At 46.3% G+C, this 27,047-nt stretch overlaps 1 protein-coding gene across 1 annotated transcript; it reads right to left on the reverse strand.

The window, feature by feature from the left end:
- Positions 1-1,538: 1,538 nt before the first annotated feature.
- On the reverse strand, positions 1,539-8,367 carry LOC103697010 (uncharacterized). Its single transcript, XM_008778770.6, has 3 exons — positions 7,833-8,367; positions 3,815-3,991; positions 1,539-2,475 (listed from the first exon to the last, which is right to left on the reverse strand). The coding sequence occupies exons 1-3, from the start codon at positions 8,193-8,195 to the stop codon at positions 1,942-1,944; spliced, it is 1,074 nt and encodes a 357-aa protein (XP_008776992.3). The 5' UTR covers positions 8,196-8,367; the 3' UTR covers positions 1,539-1,941.
- Between the last annotated feature and the right edge of the window lie 18,680 nt (positions 8,368-27,047).

Here is a 27,047-nt window from a genome sequence, read left to right on the forward strand (position 1 = left end):
TAGGGGATCATTTGATGGAACTTGGAAAGAGAAGAGGTCAGGGGACGTGGAGAGAAAGGTATAATGACGTACGTAACGCTCTCAGCCCCTGAGTTGCTGAATTCGAGGGAGGGACTCTTCCGTCGCTTCCGTTTGGTGATTGCTGCGTTGTATGGATTCGGTACGACCAGGGAGTGTGCGTGACATGTGGCGAACTCTCAGAGCCGAGGATATCTTACGTCCAAGTCTTTGGATTTTGGGAACTCTCTCTTGCATTATTTTTCTTTTGTTCTTTAGTATAATAATAATCCAGCCAGCAACTACCCTGTCAGTGTGGTCCAACCAGGATCCGGCTGGGGACATCACTCGGTCCGTGTGGTCCAACGATCATAATGGTACGTAACTCTTATAGGTCTATTGCAGTCCGGGTGGGCTCATCCAAAGTAGGGGAGCAACGGAGTAAAGCTAACGGATGGATATCAGAATTGGATGTGGTTCTAAGAATTCGAGATGATATAATGTTGAATTTAAAAGCCATTTCATTCTGAATGTTGCGTCCAATCACATGCTGCCACGTCATTGCATAAGGATTATACCTAAAGGTTTCCTATGAAACAGAGTTATTCATTGGATATGATGGTCCACATTGCAAGCATTATTATTTCAGCAAACAATCCTTTCAAGTTTTCTTAGGGTAAGGGACATTGATACAGAGGGCGAGGAAGGAGAAATTAGGGTATAGAGTTCGGGTTGTCAGTTTATTAGAGACAAAGTAAGATGAATGAACAAATAACTATGGTACTTTCATCTCCCACAAAATTAGGGCTAAGATTGCTCGTGTGCATTACATGCAACTCCTGCTAAAGAGATTGGAATTTATATTGTTATGGTCTAGGAGAAAAGAAATGAAGCTGCAAACCCAAACCCAATAAGCCATGCATTATTATGATCGAGTAGCACCATACCATGTTGCATGTAATCAATATTATCAGCAGCAGGTAAGGCCTGTAACTGGGAGGACGATAAAGCAGAGAGGAGAACAAGGATTTCAGCAAGCCAGATTTAAGGGTCCTGTTAGAAGATTAAATGAATCTGGGCAAATAAAAATTTAGGGTACTTCGTATCTATAATCCTTCTGTTTAATAAGATTGGTGACACATATAAAAAGAAGACAGCATTTCCTACCGATCAACATTCCCAAGTAGCTGCAAGCAATGTAATTTACCACTTACAATTATAAATTAATTCCCAACCCAATCAAGAAACAGTGTACAGCAAAACTAAAAACGTGATGTTGATAAATGCTGGCATAATTTTCATAACCTGCAATTCACACTAGAATTGCATGACAACAACCATACCTGCCAACAACTCTTCTTACACAACAGTCACTGCCCAACCACATATATCACACCAGGTTGCTTCCACAAGAAAAAGAGCAGAGCAGATTGGGATAGGTAAACAATTCTTCAATACCGGTTGAAGAGATGATCCCAGATAGTGAATTTGTGCATTTTGCTGACTGCATGCTCAGGTGACATGTAGATGAGCTGAAAAAATGGAAGAAATAGGGCACCACGCGGTGTACAATGATCTTAAACCTGAATTCTGGACCTTAAAGCATATCTGACAGTGTCGAGCCTAATTCAAAAGTAAGTGTTTGAAATGCAACATGAAAACCAGAATGTGAGACAACATTCTTAGACATACATGTTTTCAATTGACATTTCCCTTGAAAACTCATATTCCAAAGAAACTTTACAAGTATCATGCGGCAAACTATTAGCTGCAGGTTCCAACACCCAAAGGCCTGGTGGAAACTGAATTCAACTTGTCTTTCATATCTGGTAGCCTGAATGGGATCATGACCTAAAAGGGGTTTAGAATATGGTTTGATGAACCATTAAAGAAAATAACACTCCCCAAGAGTCGAGATTGTGCCTTTCACTATCCAGACTGAACCTAGCTAAAAGTTGCCTCCTGTTGTTTCTTTACCATAGCAAGGTGTTTCTGCCCTGCAACATGTAAATCAAAGACTTTCTGGCTGTTGCAAACAACATTGCAAAGAGAGCAAACTCTAACTGCAGCTGCAGTTGCTCCTCCTTCCAAGACCTTTCTTTTCTTTGTCTCCAAATCCTGCTTGGATGCTGGGACTACCTTTCTCTTGATTTGTGCATCTACAACTTTATCTTTGTCAGTCGCCACATTTTCCTTCCCAGCAGTCATCACTGGAGCATTCATGGGCTTTGGTGTGATGGACTCCTGCAGCTTCTGCAAGTTTCGCATATGTTTCTTGCCCAGTTTGTGGCTGTTGAGGACTTCTTGGCTGTTGCAATCAATTTTACAAACCTCACAATACACAGATTTGACAACCTTGGGAGCCATTTTCAAGCCCTTGCTTATTGCACTTTTAAATGCCATTTGTGCTACTTTGTTAGTCCAATTTACGGGTTTCACAGGGATGGAGGCCAGCCCACTGGAACTTCTTCCTAGTGCCTTCAAGAAGAAATTCATTAAGATCAAATTAAAAACAACAACAGCTTACATGAGAGACAACAAAAATGATTGTTTCAAAATATGCAAACGACTACTAGAGTAATATCACTGCAATATGTGAATTCAATAAACTGATAACATTGAGAAGACAATATATATGCATTAAGCATTTGTAAAATAAATTAAAATGGTATAGGGATATACAAAATTCACTCTGTAGTCATGTTTTCTACATACACATACAAATGTATGCATATAGGCATACATCAAATGAGAAGACACATCAAACTCAGGGTGCAAGAAGACAGCTCAGTTAATTACAGATAACTATTATATGATGCATACTGAAATACATGCATACAAAGACATGAAAATAATTACACATTTAACCATGCATATCAACAAAACAACCATATGAGAGAACAATGACATATGCATACAAATATAAGGGGAGGGAGATAAAAGTAAACTCTTCAAACAGAAATATGAATTTATTATTTGTAAAAAAGGCATCTATGTTGGTTCATGCTTTTTTTAATTTCATATTGCCACAAATACCATCAACTGCCAATTAAGCCATGGAGCTATGTGTAGTTACCAAAACAACTCAACTGAAAGCTGATAAGCATTAGGGGAAATCTAACTAATATGTACTTTGATGAGTAGCATTCCTATGCAAAGATAATTTGTTTAAAAACTACAATTCTTAAAAAAGGACTTCCATTGAGCTAATATTAATTTATACATAAAGCAGATACTTTGTGTTGCTTTTTCAAGCTCAGAAAAGGTTAGCAATTATTTCTCTTTCTTCTTGATCAGGGGAAAAAATATTTTACAGCCTATGTGAACTAAACATAATATTGATGTCTTGTGTATCATATCCACATAGGCCTTTAACAAGTTTAGCTTATTAAAAACAGCCGAACACGAGACATTTCATGGTTTTGTTTCATTGAGCTTAAGCCATTTTTATACACTCATAGTTACAAAATATGCATCAGTTCATAAAAATAAGCAGGTGATTGCTGGTTCAGTATATAACAGGGAAGAGGATAAATACACCAACAAGGGCCCAGATTACCAGACACTTATATCAGCATAATCTAAACATAAGGTATAGAATTACAGCTGAAAGTGCAATAAGTATGGAATGGGCATGGATAGCAAGTGCCAGAGATGAGAAAGTAAAGCCTATAACATCCTATGCACTCATCAATTCAAGAGAGCATGTTCCCACCCCCGAACAGCCTCCTCAAAATTCTGGATGCATCACTGAAGAGCCATACACATAAAAGCATGTAAAACCATCATAAGAGTCAATGATGAGTATCTGTTTTACCTTCATGGCATGCTTTTCTCCTGAAAGATGTGAAGCAAAAACTGTGTCACTATTGCAGACGACATTGCACACCGTGCAAACTCTGACAGAGTCAGCTGCGGCACCTCCCTGAATAAGCTTCTGTTTCTTTGTCTCCAAATCTTCAAAGGTTTTCTTGGTACTGACAGCCTTCCATATCTGACAGGTTAAAATGCGTTAATCATTTCCTATGCATGTAAGTTGAACTTAGCACACAATATGTACCTACTTAATGGTTGTGAACAGCATGAAAGTAGTGATACGTAAACCCTAACCTTTTTGCTTTCTAGAAACTCAATGGCATCTCCAATAAACAATAAAAGACAACAAATCCAAATGTCTGACTAAGCTAAACACTGGACATGTGATGGTTTTTGTCCAGAACTGTTTGCAGAAATTCACAGAAAACTAGGAAAAGGAACAAGGTTGCTATGCCAACATATATGCACAAGTGCGTGTACATATGAAACCTGATAACAACAGACATTTATATAGATTATCCAACAGACATGAACACAAGTACATAGCTGGTACAGTCCTGGTGCATCTAGTGTGAACAGTTGTGTATAAGACGGATGAAGTGAACAAAAAAATAAAATAAACTACGTAAAAGATGAAGCATAAATTTGCATTAGTAATACTCATAAACATATAGCCAGCTAACGAGTATGTTTCACATGAGAGAAACAGTAGTGTCAGAAAAAGATAAAATGAATAAGTTTAACATCAATAATCAACTGACAATTCACAAATTTGCAAAGTAAAATTGCATGGATAACCACTATAACAAGTAGGGAAATTTTTATAAATGTAATACAATAGGTATTATGCAGCTCATTGAGATATGAAACGACGCAAACTGTTTAGTTGATTTTCAGAAACATCAAACAGATGGACTAAAGGAGATGGTTAATGATGAGAATTTGGCAATTGAGAATATGTAGTTAATGAATCATCAACGACATAACAACAAAACCACTAGCCAAAATAAGGCTGAAAATTCTTGAAACCAACTGCTTCAATATCCAGACAATCAGAACCAGTATAGTTTTTTGAATGTTCTTGAGTTTCTTAAAATGAAATAATGCATTCATTGGTTAGCAAATGCAGATCTCTTTACAGATGGAAGAGAAGGAAGCTATGAATGTAAACCACCAAGTTGAGACAATCAAGGCTAGTTGCATATATAGTTGAGAAGTTTAATGGAGCACAAACACTGGTTAATCAACAGTACAATCCAACAGGAACATTTAAAATCTTTTAGTGTCATATCCAGAACTGATCAAATCAGACCAGTGCCCCTTCATGCATGCCCTGTAGCTACTACAGAAAGCAAGGTCTGTGTTTAGATGATATAACAAGAAATTGCTGTTTCAGCAGTAACAAAGTGCTACCTCAGACTAGAAAAGCTAGGCATTTTCAGATCAAATATAATTCCTCGTTAATGCTAAAGAGAGAAAAACGAGTTCTGATAAATGTTACTCATAGAAAAAAAAGAGATAAAAGCAGAGGCATGCATATCTAACTCTGAGGCGCTTTATACTTTCTTTTATATTTCTGGAAAGCTTCATATTATCAAATCCAAAAAGAGGTGTAATAAGGAGGAAAAAATAACACAGAGTTCTAATTTCTGGTTTAAGATTCTCTCAGATTTCTGGTTTAAGGACATCATATGATTTACCAATGTATGAGTGTTAGATAAACAGCTTATAACCAGATGTTCACTCTTCGATTTGGTAGCAAATTCAATTCAGAGGAATCTCCAGAGTCTGGACCAGAATGGTTAGGAACTGCTACGAATTACCAACTCCAAATGCATGTCACATCAATTAGGTAGCAAACCCATCCATTCACCATTCTCCAAACATCAAGATAGTTCCATGTGTCAACCATAAGAAACATGATGAATCATCATGTTTCTTTCTTTTCTTTTTGTTTTTCTTTTTTCTTTTCTTTTTTCTATTCCTTTTTATGTTTGGCAGAAGATCCGTAGGCAATGGGGCTACATAACCGGGCTGGCTCTTCCCCAATTATCCTAATGCTCCAAACCCTGGTAATTGCAGGATTTAAGCCCAGGTCATTTAGTATAACAACAAAAGACTTTACCAGCTTGGACAAGTGGCACCTTGCCCCATTGTCCAAACATCTCATGTAATATATGTCTAGATATATCAAATTTTATAAGAAGATCATGCAACTGATGGTGCAATTTTTTATTCATATATTATTAGAGGTCAAATAAAATATAGGGCAAAATTATGGGGAGAATGAAAATCCATTAATGAAATTAAATAAGAAATACTCTAAAGCAATATCTTCTATGAGAGAGGAAAAATTTCCAATCTTAAGGTTATAAAACCACAACACAATTTAGTTGGTACACAAAATGTTATAGAACACCTTACATGACTCAACTTACCAATGGAAGATTTCCTTTGATTATGGATATAGGGACATCCATAATTATCATTTACATCAACAGATCCAACCAAAAAGCTTCATATCGGGCACGCTTAGCAAAAGATCATCTCATGTGGGGTTTAGGGCATATGGGTGAAAATGGAATGGATAATATCTTTCCACATCCATTTACATATCCAAATCTTTCCAATCTAGATAGAAATATTAGCATCCAACTAATATCCACATTTGTATTCTTATCCATCAAAGAAAAGTGGATATGGAGATAAATACACAACTATCCCAGTCGTATCTAAATATCCAAATCCATTATATTTGGAGGGTTGTATTCGTGTCCTATTAAAACAAATATAGGTATGAATTCTAATATCTGACTAATATCTATATCCATGTTGGTGTTCACCAAATAAAAATGGATGATGAATATGGATAGACTAATACTAATTCATCTTTAGTCCCAGACCAGGTCAATATAATATGCCTAGATTTGCTAGGAAATACCAAAACTATCATATCAACATTACTCTAAAGATGAAAAGTAAAGATACAGGGGCATGTTAAGAAATTACAACTGCTTATATTAAGATGATCCACCACCAAGCTAAAGATGATGAGCAAAACAATTTAACTAAGGAAACAGCTTTCGAAAAAAAAGAAAAAAAAAAGAAAACAGTTATAGATATATGAAAGGACTACAGAATATCAAGTTCCAACTAATGCCTTATGATCAATTGGTCATCAAATAGATGGAGCAAATCAAACAGCCCTATGAAGGACTAAGTCAGAAACAACTCCATGCAAATTTTCTTCTCACTAGTTGCTCCATCAACCATAACCTTAGACTCCTAATGCAACTCAAATCAGCATATAACAGCTGTAAGCCAATGTGGGAATGAAAAAAATGCAAACAATGGTCATTTACTGTTCCAACATGTAGATTAATATCCTGCTGTCAACATTGTACAGAACAATATTTTTTTCTCTTTTTTGAGAATATCATAATAAAATCATAAATGAAGCTGCGGTTCATGAGCAATAACTAAGGAAAAGTATACATGAAAAATGCTGTTCCTCAGGCAACGCAAAATTAATTGATTTCCAAATGATAATACCTCCATTCAACAGTGCAAACTTGACATTAAAAAAATAAATAAAAAGAAGAAGAAATGAAATTATAAATAAACAATTAAAAACAATGCAATGATAGGCCTGATCAGCGAGCCTCATCTACCGCAAAGATTCTCATTCAAAAGAATATTTTTAATAAAATAAATGAAAGACACAACCAATGCCATGAAGAAAGATCAAATTTATAAAGTCGAAGTAAAAAAAACACAAAATAATTCACTAAAAACCCCCCGAACTCAACAACAAACACTAGAATTTCCCAGATACCTAAAAAAATAATCACACCCCTTCCAAATATAAATTAGCGGGAAAGACAATCTCCCAATCCAACCCACGAATCCTAGATGATGGACGGAGGGAAAGCGTTACAAACTATAGCGGGAACAAATAGTGACAAAAAAACACATGAAATTATTATAATATAAAGAGAAGAGCAACCGAACACACTCACAGCTCCATAGCTAGTATGCGCCTCCCCTCCTCCGGGGCCATAATAGTACGACGTTAAACCCACCCCGCCGGCCGCCACCGGCGCCTGGATGTAGGGGTAAGATCCGGCGAGGTAGCCCTCATAACCGCCATCATGCGCAGCATAGGGGTCCACGCCCGGAGGACGGAGGACCCTGAGATCGGCAGAGGGGGCGGAATTATCGTGCCCGACGGTTGGATATGGGTCAGGGTTAGGGTTTGATAGGTATGAGTAGGAGGGGCCGACGTAGGGTTGGGGATGGTGCGCCGCCGCCGCCGCCGCCGACGCCGCCGCCGCAGAGAGGTTGTGGCCACTCTGGTGCGCCTGCGGGAGTTTGTAATCCATCAGCCAGGCATTTGCTGAGAGCGAAGGGAGAGGGGAATTTTTCCCTCCCTGGATTTTTCTTTTTTTTTCCTTCTCTTCTGGTCTATTTTGAGGGGAAGGGCATAGGGAGCGTTACACACGGGAGAAGAAAAAAAAAGCGAGGGGGAGGGTTTATGAATTATCTTTAGGGGCCAATTGGACTTGGGACCGTTGGACAACAAATATAGCCTACGGGTTAACCGAGTTTAGGCCCTAGTAGAACATGTAGGGTTTTTAAAAATTTTTCTCTTTAAAGTAGAGCATTTATAAAAAATAGTTTGTTATTTGATAACCATATTTCTAAAATGTTGTGGTCCTTTAATATGACTGATACCACATTTTGATTGATCGGTCGTTTATTTGTCAGTATATGGCGTTGGATGTACTTCTGGCATCACGGTTCAAGAGTAGCGGCAGGAAATTAGACGAAACTGATCGAGTAATTGGAATCGAAGGTTAGAGGGGTACGTCAAACTTATCTTCCATCATATAATGTAATATGTTATATTTATAGTATAATACAATAATAAATTAATTTTCCATCGTCTCGATGATTGTGGTATAATATAACATAATATTAACTTATTTAACATAACATATTAATGTATTATGATATAATATAATATAATATAATATTTATAGTATAATATAATAATAAAAATATAAAATATTATAATTATTAGCGTAAATTAATTTTCCACCCTATTGACTTACAAAAAAATATTTTGTATAATTATTCTATTTTATTATGGATATTTTGGTCCAAAAAGAAAAAAAAATATTATAACTCAAAACAGCTTTTTGATAATTTATAAAAGTATTTTTTTCGAAAAAGCTCCAGAATGGAGCTTTTCCCAAAAAGTTGTTTTAGCTTTCTGAAAAAGCTAAAATAGTTTTTTGAAAATTTTACCAAACACCCTCATTTTATCTAAAAGTACATTTGGAGGACCAGAAAGTACTTTTTGGCCCTCCAAAAGGTCGAGTAGAGCTTTTGAAAGTAGACTTTCTGAAGTAGAGCTTTTATAAAAATCTATTTGTTGTTTGATAACTACAATTCTAAAGTGTTGTGTCACTTTAACATGTGTTTGGTAAACAAACTGAGAATGTATATACTTTTGGTAGACAAAATAATCATAAAGGACATTGAATAGTATTATACAATAGAGGATAATAAAATATAATACATATTAATACATAAATATATGATATAGTATAATATTACTGTAATATAATATCATATTATTATAATATAGTAATATAATATTGCATACTATAGCATAATAATTTAATACAATATTAAATTATTTAACATAACATATCAATGTATTATGATATAATGTAATATAATATTATATTTATATTATAATACAATAATAAAGATATAAAATATTATAATTATTAGCATAAATTATTTTTTATAATATAATAAATTTTCTAACTATGTGATAAAATTAGTTAAACAATTATTAAAGAGACATTTTGTATGATTGTTATATTTTATCATGGGTATTTTGGTTAAAAAAATAGCTTTTCAACCGAGCCTAAAAGTACTTTTTTTGGAAAGCTCTAAAATGGAGCTTCTCTAAAAAGTAGTTTTTAGCTTTCTGAAAAAGCTAAAATAACTTTTCGAAATTTTTACCTAACATCCCTATTTCATCTAAAAATGCTTTTGGAGGGCTAGAAAGTGTTTTTTGGCTCTCCAAAAGCTCCGCCAAATGGGGCCTTAGGCCCTGTTTGGAGGAGCTATTGGCAGTAGAGCCTTTAGAAGTAGAGTTGTTGGAAGTAGAGCTTTTATAAAAAACTGTTTGCTGCTTGGTAACTATATTTCTAAAGCGCTGTAGTACTTTAATATATGTTTGGTAAACAAACTAAAAAAGTACTTTTGTATGACAAAATGACCATTAAAGACATTACATAGTATTATACAACAGATCATAATAAAATATGATATATATTTGTTGCTGGTGGTCCAAACCGAGAACGATTGGCACAGCGGTGTGAACGGGGTTCCGTTTGAGTTGCCTTGGTTGGTGTTGATTGCGCTCCACCTTCCACCGGGAAACCTGCAAGCAAGCCTCGCACCACCACTGGGGTAGTGGGGGCCCTCCGACGATCAAGTCAGAGGAGATTGGAGGAGAAGGAGAGATAATAGTAGCAAGTAAGAGAATGCTCTGAAAGTTCTTGCTTACCCCCCCTCCTCCCCCCAGCTGCATATATACCAGGCTGGGGGGTCTTTCAGGGGGGTTCGTCATCGTGGGGCACGATGGGGCTGCCACTGACACGGCCGTTACAGGGCGTCGTGGGGCAGCGCTGGGTACGGCCATGACAGGGCGTAGTGGAGCTCCGCCTTGTACGGCTGTTACAGGGGATCGTGGAGCAGCGCCAGATACAACCGCTGCAGGGAGTAGTGGAGCAGGAGGCTGCGGCGTGCCTCTGGGGAATAGCCTGTCGTTGTCGAGAGATGTCCGACTCGGGGTCGGGCTGCGGAGACGAAGACGTCCGACTCGGGGTCGGATTGCTGGATCAAGGGGCAGCCGACTCGGGGTCGGGCTGCGGAGCCGAAGACGTCCGACTCGGGGTCGGATTGCTGGATCAAGGGGCAGCCGACTCGGGGTCGGGCTGCGGAGCCGAAGATGTCCGACTCGGGGTCGGATTGCTGGATCAAGGGGCAGCCGACTCGGGGTCGGGCTGCGGAGCCGAAGATGTCCGACTCGGGGTCGGATTGCTGGATCAAGGGGCTGCCGACTCGGGGTCGGGCTGCGGAGCCAAAGATGTCCGACTCGGGGTCGGATTGCTGGATCAAGGGGCTGCCGTAGTCTTCCTGGGCGCGCGTGCCGGTCACGTGGGGCATGGTGGCTAAGTTTCCCCGTAACAGTAGCCCCCCACTTCCGAGCCTGAAACCAGAAGGGGAACGGGTGAAGGGAGTGATGCTTCGAGATTGCCGCCATCCCTCGGAGAGGCGCGCGCGTTTCGAGCTCTCCGCCTTCTTTATGGCGTATGGCGGTTGTTGCTGACCTGGCAGTCTGAGGATTTCGGCGGACATCCTTCCTTAATGGCGTCGATTCGCCTTTGGGGCGCGAGCGACCCTTCGGCAGCCAGGCGTCCTCTGGCGTCACCGAGGCGTCACCCACCTTTCCGCCTATTTAACCGGGGGCCCTTCTCCGTCCGCCTTTCTCTTTACAGACATCTTCGAGTTTCTCCTTTGCGCTGCCATCATTGTCGTCGGACTGTTCGCTTGCTCCTCCTTTGACGCTCTCGGAGCCATTCTTCCTTCTTTTTAACTCTTGGTAGCGTCTCGCTGACTCCCGACTCTTGAAATTCTTCTGGCACTAGGCCAGGTATCTGAGGGTTAGGCCTCAGGGAATTCTTCCGGCGCTAAGCCAGGCATCCGAGGGTTAGGCCTCAGGAACTTCTTCCGGCGCTAAGCCGGGCATCCGAGGGTTAGGCCTCAGGAAATTCTTCCGGCACTAGGCCAGGCATCCGAGGGTTAGGCCTCAGGAAATTCTTCCGGCACTAGGCCAGGCATCCGAGGGTTAGGCCTCGGGAACTTCTTCCGGCGCTAAGCCAGGCATCCGAGGGTTAGGCCTCAGGAACTTCTTCCGGCGCTAAGCCAGGCATCCGAGGGTTAGGCCTCAGGAAATTCTTCCGGCGCTAGGCCAGGCATCCGAGGGTTAGGCCTCAGGAACTTCTTCCGGCACTAAGCCAGGCATCCGAGGGTTAGGCCTCAGGAAATTCTTCCGGCGCTAAGCCAGGCATCCGAGGGTTAGGCCTCAGGAAATTTCGCTCGTTGGTCGGCCAAGGCTGGCGCAAGCCGAGGCGACCGGTCGGGGCTTCAGGCTAGTTTGCTCCCGGGATGATCATCGGGTTAGCCTGGCATCCGAGGGCCGAGCCTCGGGAGATTCCGCTCGTTGGTCGGCCAAGGCTGGCGCAAGCCGAGGCGACCGGTCGGGGCTTCAGGCTAGTCTGCTCCCGGGATGATCATCGGGTTAGCTTGGCATCCGAGGGCCGAGCCTCGGGAGATCCCGCTCGTTGGTAGGCCAAGGCTGGCGCAAGCCGAGGCGACCGGTCGGGGCTTCAGGCTAGTCTGCTCCCGGGATGACCATCGGGTTAGCCTGGCATCCGAGGGCCGAGCCTCGGGAGATTCCGCTCGTTGGTCGGCCAAGGCTGGCGCAAGCCGAGGCGACCGGTCGGGGCTTCAGGCTAGTCTGCTCCCGGGATGACCATCGGGTTAGCCTGGCATCCGAGGGCCGAGCCTCGGGAGATTCCGCTCGTTGGTCGGCCAAGGCTGGCGCAAGCCGAGGCAACCGGTCGGGGCTTCAGGCTAGTCTGCTCCCGGGATGACCATCGGGTTAGCCTGGCATCCGAGGGCCGAGCCTCGGGAGATTCCGCTCGTTGGTCGGCCAAGGCTGGCGCAAGCCGAGGCGACCGGTCGGGGCTTCAGGCTAGTCTGCTCCCGGGATGACCATCGGGTTAGCCTGGCATCCGAGGGCCGAGCCTCGGGAGATTCCGCTCGTTGGTCGGCCAAGGCTGGCGCAAGCCGAGGCGACCGGTCGGGGCTTCAGGCTAGTCTGCTCCCGGGATGATCATCGGGTTAGCCTGGCATCCGAGGGCCGAGCCTCGGGAAATTCCGCTCGCTGGTCGTGCGCCTGTCGCTTGCCGCCCGACGGGGTTTCTCCGTGGCCAGCTGCGATCATGTTTCTCCTCCTCTCCAAGCGTCGCCTGGGGAACACCAGATGGGCATTAAATGCTAATTGAGGGGTTACCTGGGAAATCGGATCGCCAGTTGCTGCTTGCGAGGAGTGTCAGTTAAGCGGCCGCGATACGCGCGTTCTTCGAGGCGGATGCGGCCTGGGCGCAAGCGGAGATATGTGGACCCAGGGGTACAGGCCGCCCGGAGTGTCCTGCACAAAGAATGCGATTAAGGAGAATAACGCTTAGGAAATCGCGGGAAGATACGCCTCGAGAGCCGGATCGGCTCCGGATTCAATGCGCCCGCATTTATTGGAGCCACCCGCATCGGAACGACCGGGGGGCCGCAGTTTGGCTATAAATATAGGTGCAGGTGCGATGGAGCCTGCCAAGCCGGAGCTGTTCAGGTTGCCATGGATCGTGGGCCTCCTCTCCGGCGCATGGTTGAGAGACCCCTACCGAAGGAACGGGAGGCGCGCCCTTCGCGACTTCCGCCAACTAGCCGTTTCATCTGGGATCAACAAGGAGGTTCTCCCCGGCGGAACTCCGCTCTAGGCGTTTCATCCGGGATCACGTCTCCCCTCCTTGAAGTTCGGCCTCCCGATTGAGCTCCGCACCAGGCGCTTGATCCGGGACCGCGCCTCCATATGCTCTTCTCCCTTGTATTTCTTCTCTCCCCTAACACTGGGGAGGACCGGAATATCCCTTGGAGGTGGCGTTCCCCTGGAGGCAGCGGGAGCTTCGTCTGCGGTGGCTCCTCGTCTTTTTCGTGAGGCGTGGATGGCGCCTCTGGGTAGGAGCAGTGTGGACTTCTCCTTCGTCCACTTCTTCTTCATCCGCGCCGGCTCTTCGTCTTTTTCGTGAGACGTCGATGGCGCCTCCGGTTGGAAGCACCCACTTCCGGTGGGATTGCAGCCGCTTCGGATGGAGGTTTCGGGATCCCAGATCTTCAGCTCCTCGGAGTCTCCACCTCTTCTTTACTTTCTTTACACCCTGATTTTCCTCTGGGAATTCCTCGTAATCACACGAGCACGCCATTGTAACCAGAAATTATTGAAATGAAAAGTGTTATACATTTTTGAACTGTCTTTCTGGCATTGTTGCTCTACTGGTAATACATCCGCAGGTTAGCGGAATTCCAGCTCCTTGGAATTTCTCGACCATCTAGGGCCTCCAACTGGTAGGAGCCAGGTCGGTTTACCCAGCGAACCCTATACGGGCCTTCCCAATTTGGCGCTAGCTTCCCACCTTCCGTAGGTTGAGATGCTTTAGCTCGCCTTAGCACCAGATCTCCAATTCTGAAAAGCTTCGGTCGGACCTTGGAGTTGTAATATCGGGCCACCCTCCGCTGATACATCGCCATCCGAACCTGCGCCATTTCCCTCGCTTCTTCCAAGAGATCCAGGTTCCCTCGGAGTTGCTCCGAATTGGCCTCGGGTCGGTGCGCGGCCACCCGAGGTGAGGGGAGTCCGAGCTCCACGGGGACAACGGCTTCCGTGCCATAGGTTAGGCTGAAAGGCGTCTCCCCGGTAGGGGTCCGATGCGTGGTCCGATACGCCCAAAGGACATTCTCGAGTTCTTCGACCCAAGCTTGCCCCGTCCGACCGATTCGTGCTTTGATTCCTTGGAGGATTGTCCGATTTGTGACCTCGGCCTCGCCGTTGGTTTGGGGATGCGACACAGATGTGAACCGATGCTCGATCCCGAACTCCTCGCAGAAGTCACGGAAATGCTTGTTGTCGAACTGTCGGCCATTATCCGAGATGAGGACCCGAGGTACCCCAAATCGGACAATGATGTTCTTCTTCACGAACTTCCGGACTTGCGCCTCCGTGATAGTGGCCAGCGGCTCTGCCTCCACCCACTTGGTGAAGTAGTCGATTGCAACAATCAAAAATTTCCGCTGAGCTGAAGCGACGGGGAATGGTCCGAGGATATCCATTCCCCACTGGGCGAAGGGCCAGGGTGCAGTGATTGGTGCCAAGGGGACAGAAGGGACTCTCTGGACGTTGGCGTGGCGCTGGCAGGCGTCGCATTTCCGTACATGATCCTTTGAGTCCTCCAACAAGGTAGGCCAATAATAGCCTTGCCTCATGATCTTGTGCGCCAAGGACCTAGCCCCCAAGTGTGATCCGCAAATGCCTTCGTGGACTTCGCCGAGGACGTAGGCCGCTTCCGAGGGGCGGAGGCACTTTAAGAGGGGGGCGGTGAACGAGGTCCGATACAGCCTCCCTTCATAGAGTACGTAGTGGGCGGACTTCATAACAAGTCGCCGAGCTTGATCTTCGTCTTCAGGGAGGATCCCTTCGGCGAGGTAGGCGACAAGCGGGTCCATCCAAGACGGCTCCGGATCAATCGCCATCACCGCTCCAGCCTCGCCGATGCTCAGGGCATCCAGGGTCTCCAGGTAGATCGCCCTCGACAAGTTGTGCGCGTCTGCGCCCACTAAGCGGGACAACCTGTCGGCCCTGGCATTTTCACTTCTTGGGACCTGCTGGATGTCGACACTGCCGAGGTCGGGAATGAGTGCTTGCACCTTCCGGACGTAATTCTGCATGGTCGGGTTCCGGGCTTCGAACTCCCCACGGACCTGCCCGACCACCAGCTGGGAGTCGGTGAAGACCTTCAGGCGCCGGATGCCGAGCTCCTTGGTGAGTTTGAGTCCCGTGACTAGGGCCTCGTACTCCGCCTCGTTGTTGGTCACTGGAAATCCGAACCTCAAGGCATACTCGGCTATCACTCCATCAGGACTGGTAAGGACCAGCCCGGCCCCTCCACCTTCGGGGTTCGACGACCCATCGATGTGAAGCGTCCAAATCGGGAGGTCGAGGCTGGGTGTTTCCGGCGACCTAGGTTCCGTCTCCTGCACCGTGCACTCAGCGAGGAAATCCGTGAGCGCCTGGGCCTTGATGGCGGGTCGGGACTGGTAGCGGATGTCGAACTCACCAAGTTCTACTGCCCACTTCACCAGCCGTCCCGCATTCTCAGGATTGCTGAGGATCTGCCGCAGCGGTTGATCGGTCAAGAGGGTGACAGAATGGGCCTGGAAATAGGGGCGAAGCCTCCTGGTCGCGGTCAGCAGCGCGAAGGCGATCTTTTCAGCCTTCGTATACCGCGTCTCGGCATCCCGTAGGACCCGGCTGATGTAGTACACAGGCTTCTGGAGCTTTGCCTCTTCCCGAACCAGTACCGCACTGACTGCGGTTGGGGAGACCGCCAGATAGAGGTAGAGCATCTCCCCTTCTTGCGGCTTGGACAGCAGGGGAGGAGACGCCAAGTATTCCTTGAGCTGGTCGAATGCTGCTTGACATTCGGCCGTCCAGAGGAAGTCTTTCGGGCGTTTCAACACCTTGAAGAAAGGTTGGCAGCGTTCGGCCGATTTTGCCACAAATCGTCCGAGCGCGGCGACCCTCCCAGCGAGCTCCTGAACCTCCTTCACTTTGGTCGGAGGGGACATATCTTGGATGGCCTTGATTTTGTCCGGGTTGGCTTCGATCCCCCGCTGGTTGACAATGAAACCGAGGAACCTCCCGGCCGAAGCGCCAAAGGCGCACTTCGCTGGGTTCAGCTTCATGTGAAACTTCCGCAAGGTGGCGAAAGTCTCCTCCAGATCCGCGATGTGCTGGTCTGCATGGCGGCTCTTCACCAGCATATCGTCCACGTACACCTCCATGTTCCGGCCGATTTGTTCTTTGAAGATTTTGTTGACGAGGCGCTGGTAAGTGGCGCCAGCATTCTTCAGACCGAAGGGCATTACCTTGTAACAGTACAGCCCCCGGTCTGTTATAAAGGCAGTTTTCTCCTCGTCCTGTGGAGCCATCATTATTTGGTTGTAGCCGGAGAAGGCGTCCATGAAAGACAGCAGCTGATATCCGGAAGTCGCGTCGACCAGTTGGTCTATCCGCGGAAGCGGAAAGCTATCCTTGGGGCATGCCTTGTTCAGGTCGGTGCAGTCGACGCACATCCTCCACTTTCCGCTCGCCTTCCGGACAAGTACGACATTTGCCAGCCATTCGGGGTAGCTGACCTCCCTTATGAATCCTGCCTCCAAGAGCTTGTCTACCTCCTGGTCGACCACTCAGATCCGATCCGGGGCACAGTGTCTCTTCTTCTGTTTTACCGGTCGGTGGGTCGGGTCGACGTTGAGGGCGTGAGAAATGACCTCCGGGTCGATCCCAGGTACATCGGCCGCCGACCAGGCGAACACATCGACATTGGCTCGGAGGAATTCCACCAACCGGGCCCGAGCTCCCAGGTCGAGATTGGCGCCGACCCGGATCGTCCTGTCCGGGCGACCTTCCTCGAGGGGAACTTCGATCACACCCTCGGCCGGCTCCCCGTGCCGCAAGGCCACCTCGTCTCTGGCGTCGAGGGACTCGACGCTTAAGGCTTCTACGGGCTTCTTTCCTTTGAGAGTTGCTAGGAAACATTGCCTTGCGGTCGGTTGGTCACCTCGGACCTCTCCAATCCCGGCCACCGTGGGGAACCGCATGAGCAAGTGGTACGTAGAGACCACCGCGCGAAGGGCGTTCAGTCCGGGTCGTCCGAGGATAGCGTTGTAGGCCGAGGGAACACGGACGACCAAGAACCCGAGCCGCACCGTGGCTTCTGCGGGTGCAACGCCCGCAGTCACAGGCAGCTCAACGACACCTTCGGCCGAGATAGCGTCACCAGTGAATCCTATGAGGGGGGTGGATATTTTGTGCAATAATTGTCTGGACAAGCTCATCTTTTGGAAGGCCTCGTAAAACAAAATATCAGCTGAGTTTCCACTATCCACAAGAACACGCCTTACATCATAGTTTGCCATAGTGAGGGAGATCACCATGGCGTCATCGTGGGGGGTCTGAACCCCCTTTACATCTTCATCACAAAAAGTGATTACATTACCGACCCTCTGCCTCTTTGCGACGGCTGCCCCTGACGCTTCAGTCGAGCCCCCTGCGTTCCTCTCGGGCCGGGGGCAGCCCCCAGTGATAGTGTGGATCACGCCCGCGACGGGTCGATTCTGCTTCCGAGGCTCCTGAGGGGCCGGGTCGGCCGGACGCGGGTCTGCGGGGGGACGTCGGTCGTTCACATATCGACCGAGACGCCCTCGGCGGATGAGAGCCTCGATCTCGTCCCGAAGCTGGAAGCAGTCTTCGGTGTCGTGGCCGTGGTCCCGGTGGTACTCACAGAACGCCCGAGAGGGCCTCCTCCCAGGAATCTTCTTCATCTGTCTCGGGACCGGGAGGTCCTCCCGCCCCTTGATTTCCATGAGGATCTGGGCCCGGGGAGTCAGGAGAGGAGTGTACCGGTTGAAACGTCGGGGCGGAGAACGAGGGCGTAGGGCGCCGTGGTTCCTCGCCGGCGACAGGCTTCTGCGCCGACGTTGAGGCGTCGGGCTCCTCCTCTGGCGTGCCTCTTTTCGCCTTTTCTTCCCGAGCTTTTGGAGGGATCTCGGCGGCCTCCTTGCTCCGGTGGGCGGCCGCCTCCTCGGCGTCCGCATACTGGTTCGCCCGGGACAACAGCTCCGGGAAGCTCCGCGGCAGGCGTTTGTCCAGGGAGAAGGTGAGTCTGCCCTTTCGGAAGCCATGCTTCAGGGCCGAAAGAGCCACCTCCTGGCTCAGGTTCCGGACTTCCAGCGTAGCCTTGTTGAAGCGGGTAAGATAATCCCGCAAGCTTTCTCCCTCGTTTTGCCGGACATCAAAGAGGGAGTCGGAGACCAGTCGCCGCCGGCTACTGACGGCGAAATGGGTGATGAAGAGGCGAGTAAACTGGTCGAAGGACTGGATTGAGTTAGCCTCCAAGCCGGCGAACCACGCCCTTGCCGGGCCACGGAGGGTCGCCGTGAAGGCCTTGCAGAGGAGAGGATCTGATGCTCCGTGGAGGAGCATAAGGGTCCTGAAACTCTCGACGTGATCCCGCGGGTCCGCCGCCCCGTCATAGGGCTCGATCGCCGGCATTTTAAACCCCGGCGGATTCGGGGTCCGCAGGATCCTCGAGGCAAGCGCCGGCTGGGAGGAGATCTCCAAGTCGACGAAGGGATCTTTGGAGTGGCCCTTCAGGACCTGGAGTTGTCGGTGGAGATCGTCCACCCGCCGGTCCAGGGAGCGCGACCGATGGGTGGGAGACAAGGTGCACCGAGAGGGGGACCGACTGGAGCGCGGGTTCCTTGAGGACTGGGGGGTCTGGGAACGCGCCCGGGCCCGCCTCTCGTACCCCGCGCAGCTCCGATGGGAAGGTCCCGGCAGAATGGACCGTGCTCGAGAATCTTCCTCGCGCCGGCGCTCCTCCCCATGGGAGAGGAAGGAGCGCGGGTTGAGGAGGATAGGTGAGTGCTCAGGGAGCAGCGGCTCCTGGGCCCGCTGCGGCGCCCGAGACATCACACCCTGCAGGTTCTGCACTGCCTCCGCGAGGGTGCGAACCTGCTGGGCTAACTGGTCGAACTGAGCGGCTTCGACCATCTGAATGGGGGGTGGAACGGTGGAGTGTTGCTGAGAATGTGTTGGAGACGCAGCGGCCTCCCGGCCGGAGGCGCGAGAGGCCCTGCGACCGGAGGCATTGGAAGCTCCACGACCACCTCGCCGTGCCATTACGATCGCTCTGAGATTCGGTTGCCCTCCTTCTAGCGCCAACTGTTGCTGGTGGTCCAAATCGAGAACGATTGGCATAGCGGTGTGAACGGGGTTCCGTTTGAGTTGCCTTGGTTGGTGTTGATTGCGCTCCACCTTCCACCGGGAAACCTGCAAGCAAGCCTCGCACCACCACTGGGGTAGTGGGGGCCCTCCGACGATCAAGTCAGAGGAGATTGGAGGAGAAGGAGAGATAATAGTAGCAAGTAAGAGAATGCTCTGGAAGTTCTTGCTTACCCCCCCCTCCTCCCCCCAGCTGCATATATACCAGGTTGGGGGGTCTTTCAGGGGGGTTCGTCATCGTGGGGCACGATGGGGCTGCCACTGACACGGCCGTTACAGGGCGTCGTGGGGCAGCGCTGGGTACGGCCATGACAGGGCGTAGTGGAGCTCCGCCTTGTACGGCTGTTACAGGGGATCGTGGAGCAGCGCCAGATACAACCGCTGCAGGGAGTAGTGGAGCAGGAGGCTGCGGCGTGCCTCTGGGGAATAGCCTGTCGTTGTCGAGAGATGTCCGACTCGGAGTCGGGCTGCGGAGACGAAGACGTCCGACTCGGGGTCGGATTGCTGGATCAAGGGGCAGCCGACTCGGGGTCGGGCTGCGGAGCCGAAGACGTCCGACTCGGGGTCGGATTGCTGGATCAAGGGGCAGCCGACTCGGGGTCGGGCTGCGGAGCCAAAGATGTCCGACTCGGGGTCGGATTGCTGGATCAAGGGGCTGCCGACTCGGGGTCGGGCTGCGGAGCCAAAGATGTCCGACTCGGGGTCGGATTGCTGGATCAAGGGGCTGCCGTAGTCTTCCTGGGCGCGCGTGCCGGTCACGTGGGGCATGGTGGCTAAGTTCCCCCGTAACAATATTAAATATTAAATATATGATATAATATAATATAACTGTGATGTAATATAATATTATTATAATATAGCACTATAACATTATATACTATCGAATAATAATTTAATATAATATTAAATTATTGAACATAACATATCAATGTATTATGATATAACGTAATATAATATTACATTTATGATATAATACAATAAGAAAGATATAAAATATTATAATTATTAGCATAAATTAATTTTTTTATAATATGACATAATATTAAATTATTTAACATAACATATTAATATAGTATGATATAATGTAATATAATATTATATTTATAATATAATACAATAATAAAGGTATATGTTGTGGTTGAAATCTGGCCTCAGGGTGACCACGCCAGAAGAAGCCGAGGAGATATTGGTTGGGACGGAAAAAGAGGGCCACTTCCTGCGTTCCGGGGTACCTGCACAAAGCCTTGGTTGGAGATTTCGGCGAAGGCCCTCCGATGGCTAAGTTAGCCGAGCTTTTGGAGAGATTTCTCAGTGCCTTAGATGGCATCTTGTAGTTAAAAATAATTTATAATGGCTTGCCGAAGGCCTTTTCCTTCCTTTTTATAGGGTGAGGATCTCGGCCGTTACCTAAAATTTCGAGTCGATTCGTGATCAGTTGGCCATCAATTGGAGGCGACGTACAGTACGAAGATCAATCTTGTGGGTGGAGAATTCAGGAGATATCTTTTCGGATTTGTTCTGAGGGTCTGCCATGTCATTCCAAACGGAAGTAATCAAGGAAGTTCTTAAATGCGTCGTGTGCGCACTCATGCCGAGGTGTTACCTAGTGGTATGCAAGGGACCAATCATCAATGCCCTGCCCTCCGAGGCAGCTGTCATAATGACCGACCATTAACACCGCGATCCAAAAAGATCTGCTGAGGGAGCTTCTGGTCTACTACGTGGCATGATCTGACCACTCGGCCGCATGAGCATGGGATCTACGGGATCTTCGATGGGATCAACGTTAACAGGACTGAGGTCGGGCCGAGGTCAGTTCGGCCTTTGGCGGGCTAAGGTCGACTTGGCCTCCTCCTTTGAGGTCGGCTCGGCCTTTGGCGGGACCAAGGTCTGCTTGGCTCTGTTAGAAACCCCGCACATGCCGCTGAAAATTCAAAAAATTCAGATGCAGCGGAAGAGGCATGCGCGGGATTAACCGTTCATCGCATGAACGTTGTTCAAAAACCGTTCGTAGATAGATAAGGATTAAAAACTTTTAAAATCTTTAGAAGATCAGATCTTCACCTTGTGCGGGTAGATGATCACCGCAAACTGAAGTTCGTGGTTTAGGATGAAGGTTCGCTTGAAGCCGTTCAAGTGCCCGGCCTCTACAGGTATCCACACGAAGCAGGAACCGATCCAAGCTCTCTATCTCACCGGGGTGCTAGCTCCCTTGCAGAGATATCTTTTGATGGCTGATCTCCTCTCTTTCTTTCAACTCTTGAATGTACTTGAGAGGAGGAAGAAGAAGGATGAAGAAGAGGAAGAAGATCAAAGCCCTTGACAACCTTCTTCTCTTTTCATGCGTTGGAGCCAAGGAAGAAACCCAAGAGGAGGGAGACGCCAAGAGTTTTCTTCCCTTGCTGATGGCGGCTGAAACCAAAAGGAAAAGAGGAGGCCACGGCTGGAGAGGAGAGGGATTCCAATGCCTAGGGCGCCGGCCCCTTTTCTCCCTTTACAAAGCATCTAGGGCTCCTACAACTTAGGAGCCCTAGACTAGTTTCCTAAGAGGGGGCGCCGGCCCCCTCTCTTCATGCCGCTCCAAGTAGATGAGAGGGGCTCATGCCCCTCTTACTTGGTTAACCTAATCTCATCTAATGAGGATTGGGAGCCCCTAATGTGGTTTAGCCCTAATCCAATTAGGCTTAGCCCAAGGGTGAACCAGTTTGGATCCAATCTAGGTAAGTCCTAATCCAATTAGAACTTAAATCAATTTTGACTCAATTGAACTCTTCAATCCTAATCCAATTAGGAGTCTTATTGATTCATTAGATTAATAATTAATTGTGACTTAAGAAACCCTAATCCAAATTAGGACATATTTAATTTTAGTCCTAATCCAATTAGGACTCTTATTTGAATTCGAAGTCCTAATCCAATTAGGTCTTCTAGGAATCCTATTCCAAGTAGGAATCCATTTTTAATTCAAAACTCCTAATCTAATAAGGATTGTAGGAATCCTATTTCAAGTAGGAATCCCAGTCCTACTCCAACTAGGACTCTCAGTCCTAATCCAATTAGGACTTTAGGAATCCTACTCGAAGTAGGATTTGTGTTTAAGTCCAATTAATTAATTTTCTTTGTTCCTTCTTCAACTGAATATCAATCTAATTGATTACTTGTGATTTCTAATCACGATTCAACCATCGGATCGGTCAATACTTCTAGTGTGTGTGACCCCATAGGTTCTACTCTGACTGGTAGTGAGATATATTATGATCTCTATCACAATATCATTGAAAACTCCTTTCAATGGATTGGAACGATTCCAACTCTACTCATTAGGGTTTATCGATCATCGAGATAATCCCTGTGAGTGCCACCATCCACCAGTGACACCTAGCAGCATGTAGTGGCTACCCAATAGAATAGAATGATGAACCTCTAGGTGCAGTTATCATGTGATACAGTCCTACTATCGTAGATCTCTACAAGACGGAGGTTATGGATAACTCGTCAAACCCCTTCGTCTGTCATATGTCAAGATTTATTCGACTCGAGTTCGTTAGTGGAAAACTCTTTCTCCACTTTATAATAGTGCCCTGGCCAAGGTCTTAGAACTCAGTCTAACAAATCACATAGGATCACTCCTCTTCTATCAAGGTCGATAGATTCCATGTAAGTGCATACCCTACTCCTACATTGACTTACTGCAGCCAATCTACACTACAAGGACCCATATGACTAGAGACTATGTATACGTGTAGTCAAACTACAATAACCTCACTGTGAGTAGCTGAAGCACCGCAGGTCAAAGGACCAGTCATACTACTGCAACATCAAGCAAGTCACTGACGAGCGGATAGACATCCAAGTGACTTCTTGTCTTGGTCACGCTCAGTACCCTTGTTCTCTAACAAGCACCTGCACTATCACTTCAGTGTCCCTACACTATGGACTCAAGTCTCGTCCATCCAGAAGGAAAGTGATCTGTGCACTGATCGGATCGATCACCGTCCTCGTGATGATCCATTGATCAGGAGCATTTAGAAATTAATCACCAATGATACATGGCTCAAATTCTCAACTCTTGAGAATATGTATCATCATCTTATTAATTTCTTGGACGATTCATAGACACATAAATAATATGAATGAAAAGATGCCTTTTATTTATTCAATAATAAATAGTCAAGTACAAAATTATGTTCCTAGAATTAACAATGTGTCAGCCAGATTGGCTTCTAGGGCATACATCTAACAATCTCCCACTTGCACTAAAGCCAATCAGTCATATATCTAAGCCCCATCTTCTCAAGGTGGGCTTCAGTCTTTTGCTGACTCAGCTGCTTAGTGAATGGGTCTGCTACGTTATCCGTGGAGTCTACTCTCTGCACCTCTACATATTTCTTCTTAACATAGTCGCGTATGAGGTGGAAGCGCCGCTCTATATGCTTGGACTTCTGATGAGACCTTGGCTCCATAGCTAGTGCTATGGTGCCAATGTTATCGCAGTAAAGTATTATGGCATCTAATGACATTACACCTAACTCTGCAATGAACTTTTAACCAGAAGGTTTCCACTGCACCCTTAGATACGGCTTAACATTCAGCTTCTATGGTAGAATCTATAATGATCGGTTGTTTGGAACTCTTCCAATTTACTGAACCACCATTGCACATATTCTGATGTAGACTTTCTATCATCAATATGTATGCATCCTTCTACCTTCAACTCTGATCTTCTCCCAAAGACCAAGAACATGTCCTTAGTTCTTCTCAAGTACTTAAGACTGTTCTTCACAGCTATCCAGTGCTTTTTGCCTGGATCTGATTGACATATGCTCGTAACATTCACAGCATGTACTATATCAAGTCATGTACATAGCATGGCATACATGAGGCTCTCTATTGCTGATGCATAGGGGATCTTGCTCATGCGTTGAATCTCTTCAGATGTGTTGGGGCACATCTTCTTGGAAAGATTAATTCCATGCCTTAGGGGTAAGCGACCCCTTTTTTAGAGTTTTCCATGCTGAACCTTTTCAGCACTTTCTCTATGTACATCTTCTGTGATAGGCCAAGCATCCTTTTAGATCTATCTCTATAGACCTTTATTCCCAAAATATAGGATGCTTCCCCAAGGTCTTTTATGGAGAACCTTTTTGACAACCAGACCTTGACCGAGGTTATCATGGGAATATCATTTCCTATCAGGAGGATGTCGTACAGTACGAGAAATACGACAGCACTCCCACTAACCCTTTTGTAAACACACGATTTCTCTTCATTTTTTATGAAATCAAACGTTTTGATTGCGTCATCGAAACGAGTGTTCCAACTCTGAGATGCTTGCTTTAGTCCATAGATGGACCTTTGCAGCTTGCAGACCTTATGATCTCCATCACTGGAAGTGAAACCCAAAGGCTGTTCCATATAGATATCTTCATCAAGATATCCATTCAGAAAAGCAGTTTTCACATCCATCTGCCAGATTTCATAATCATGAAATGCTGTAATGGCAAGCTCTGTTCGGATGGATTTCAGCATGGCTACAGGTGAAAAGGTCTCCTGATAGTCAATGCCCTCGCGCTGACTATACCCTTTTGCCACAAGCCTTGCCTTATAGGTCTCTACCTCTCCATCCGAGCCTATCTTCCTTTTGTAGATCCATTTGCATCCAATAGGTACAATACCTTTCTGGTGGATCTACTAAGGTCCAGACTTGGTTGGAATGCATGGAGTCTAACTGACTTCATAGCTTCTAACCATTTTTCGAAATCGATATCAGATATCGCCTCGTCGTAGGTTTTGGGATCCTGCGTGTGATCCCTATCTCCCACTAGGAACATTTCCTCGGTATCCTCTTCTAGTATATCTAAGTATCTATCGGAAGGATGGGAGACCCTACTTGATCTGCGAGGTGGTTGAGGGACATCGTGTACTGGCTCTGTATTAATAGGTTCGATAGGATCCATGACTCGTTGCTTTTCAGAGACTTCCTCTTCAAGCTCAATTTTTCTCATACTGCCTCTATCAAGGATAAACTGGTTTTTCCAAGAAGATGGCGTGACGGCTCACAAACACATTGTGATCCTCTGAGACGAAAAATTGTATCCTAATAACTCTGTTAGGATATCCTATAAAATGAGCACTTATGGTCCTAGCCTCTAACTTGTCTGCCTGTAGTCTCTTGACGTGGGCCGGACATCCCCAAATCTTGGTTTCTTACCATGTCATATCTCATATGGTGCGGTAGGAATGGACTTTAGAGGGAACTCTATTCAACAAGTAAATAGCTGAAAATAGGGCATCTATCTAAAGAAACAAGGGTAAATCAGTGAAGCTCATCATGGACTGGACCATATCCAATAGGGTCTGATTCCTCCTCTCTGACACTCCATTGAGCTGAGGTGTACCAGGAGGAGTCCATTATGAAACTATACCAATCTCCTTGAGATAATCACGGAACTCTCCATTAAGGTATTCACTTCCTCGATCTGATCGAAGAACCTTAATGAGTTTTTGTGCTTATTTTTCTACTTCATATCTAAGCTTTTTGAACCTTTCAAAAGTTTCATATTTGTGTCTCATACATATATCCATACCGTGAGTAATCATCGGTAAAATGAAGTAAAAAATTACAACCCCTAGCCTGCACATCGAATGGGCCACACACATCAGTGTGTACTAGGGTAAGTATTTCAGTGGACCTTCCTGTGTCCTATAAAGGATAATTTGGCTATTTTTTCTTGAAGGCAGAATTCACAAATCAAATATGACTCGAAAGTCAATGAGCCCAAAAGCTCATGTTTCTTCAATTTGTTTATTCTGTCTTCTCCTATATGGCCAAGCCTGAGGTGCCATAAATACTTTAGATTTATCTCATTTTTGGATCTATTAGATGCTATGGTATTCACTGTTTGCTCAGATATATTCACAGATACATCCATATGTATGTGATAGAGACTGTCAATTATAAAACCATGTTGAATCAATTTTTTTTTATATAAAAATCTTTCTGTGCTAAATAAAATACAGAAATCAAATTTCTGCTAGCAATAGGTAACAGTCCCTAAGTATTCTGAGTATATCTGACAAACCTTCTGAAGGTATGTCACCCTTCATGTTCTTTATGCTTCCCATGTATGTAGGACAGTTCCTCTTCCAATGGCCGTCCATTATGCAATGGAAACACTTTTCCTTGCAATTGGCCTTTTTCTTGGAACTTCCTTACTTGGTGTTTTCTTAGTCTTCTGCTTCTTCGCAGGCTTCTTCTTCTTCCAAATAGACTCTCTCTTGAAAGTAGAAACCAACTTGACAGCGAAAACGATGCCCCTTGAACTTCTTCAAGGTCCCTAAGGTAGTTACCAATTTATTTAATAATTCTATTTTAGTGCATACAACCTTGTTCATATGGTAGTTTACTATAAACCATTCATATGAAGCTGGAAGGGATTGCGGGATCAAATCCGTTTGCAATTTCTTG

Source organism: Phoenix dactylifera, chromosome 1 (genome assembly GCF_051530095.1).
Source record: "Phoenix dactylifera cultivar Ajwa chromosome 1, Ajwa_hap1_PhDact_Kaust_v1.1, whole genome shotgun sequence".
In the NCBI taxonomy this organism is placed as follows: Eukaryota; Viridiplantae; Streptophyta; class Magnoliopsida; order Arecales; family Arecaceae; genus Phoenix; species Phoenix dactylifera.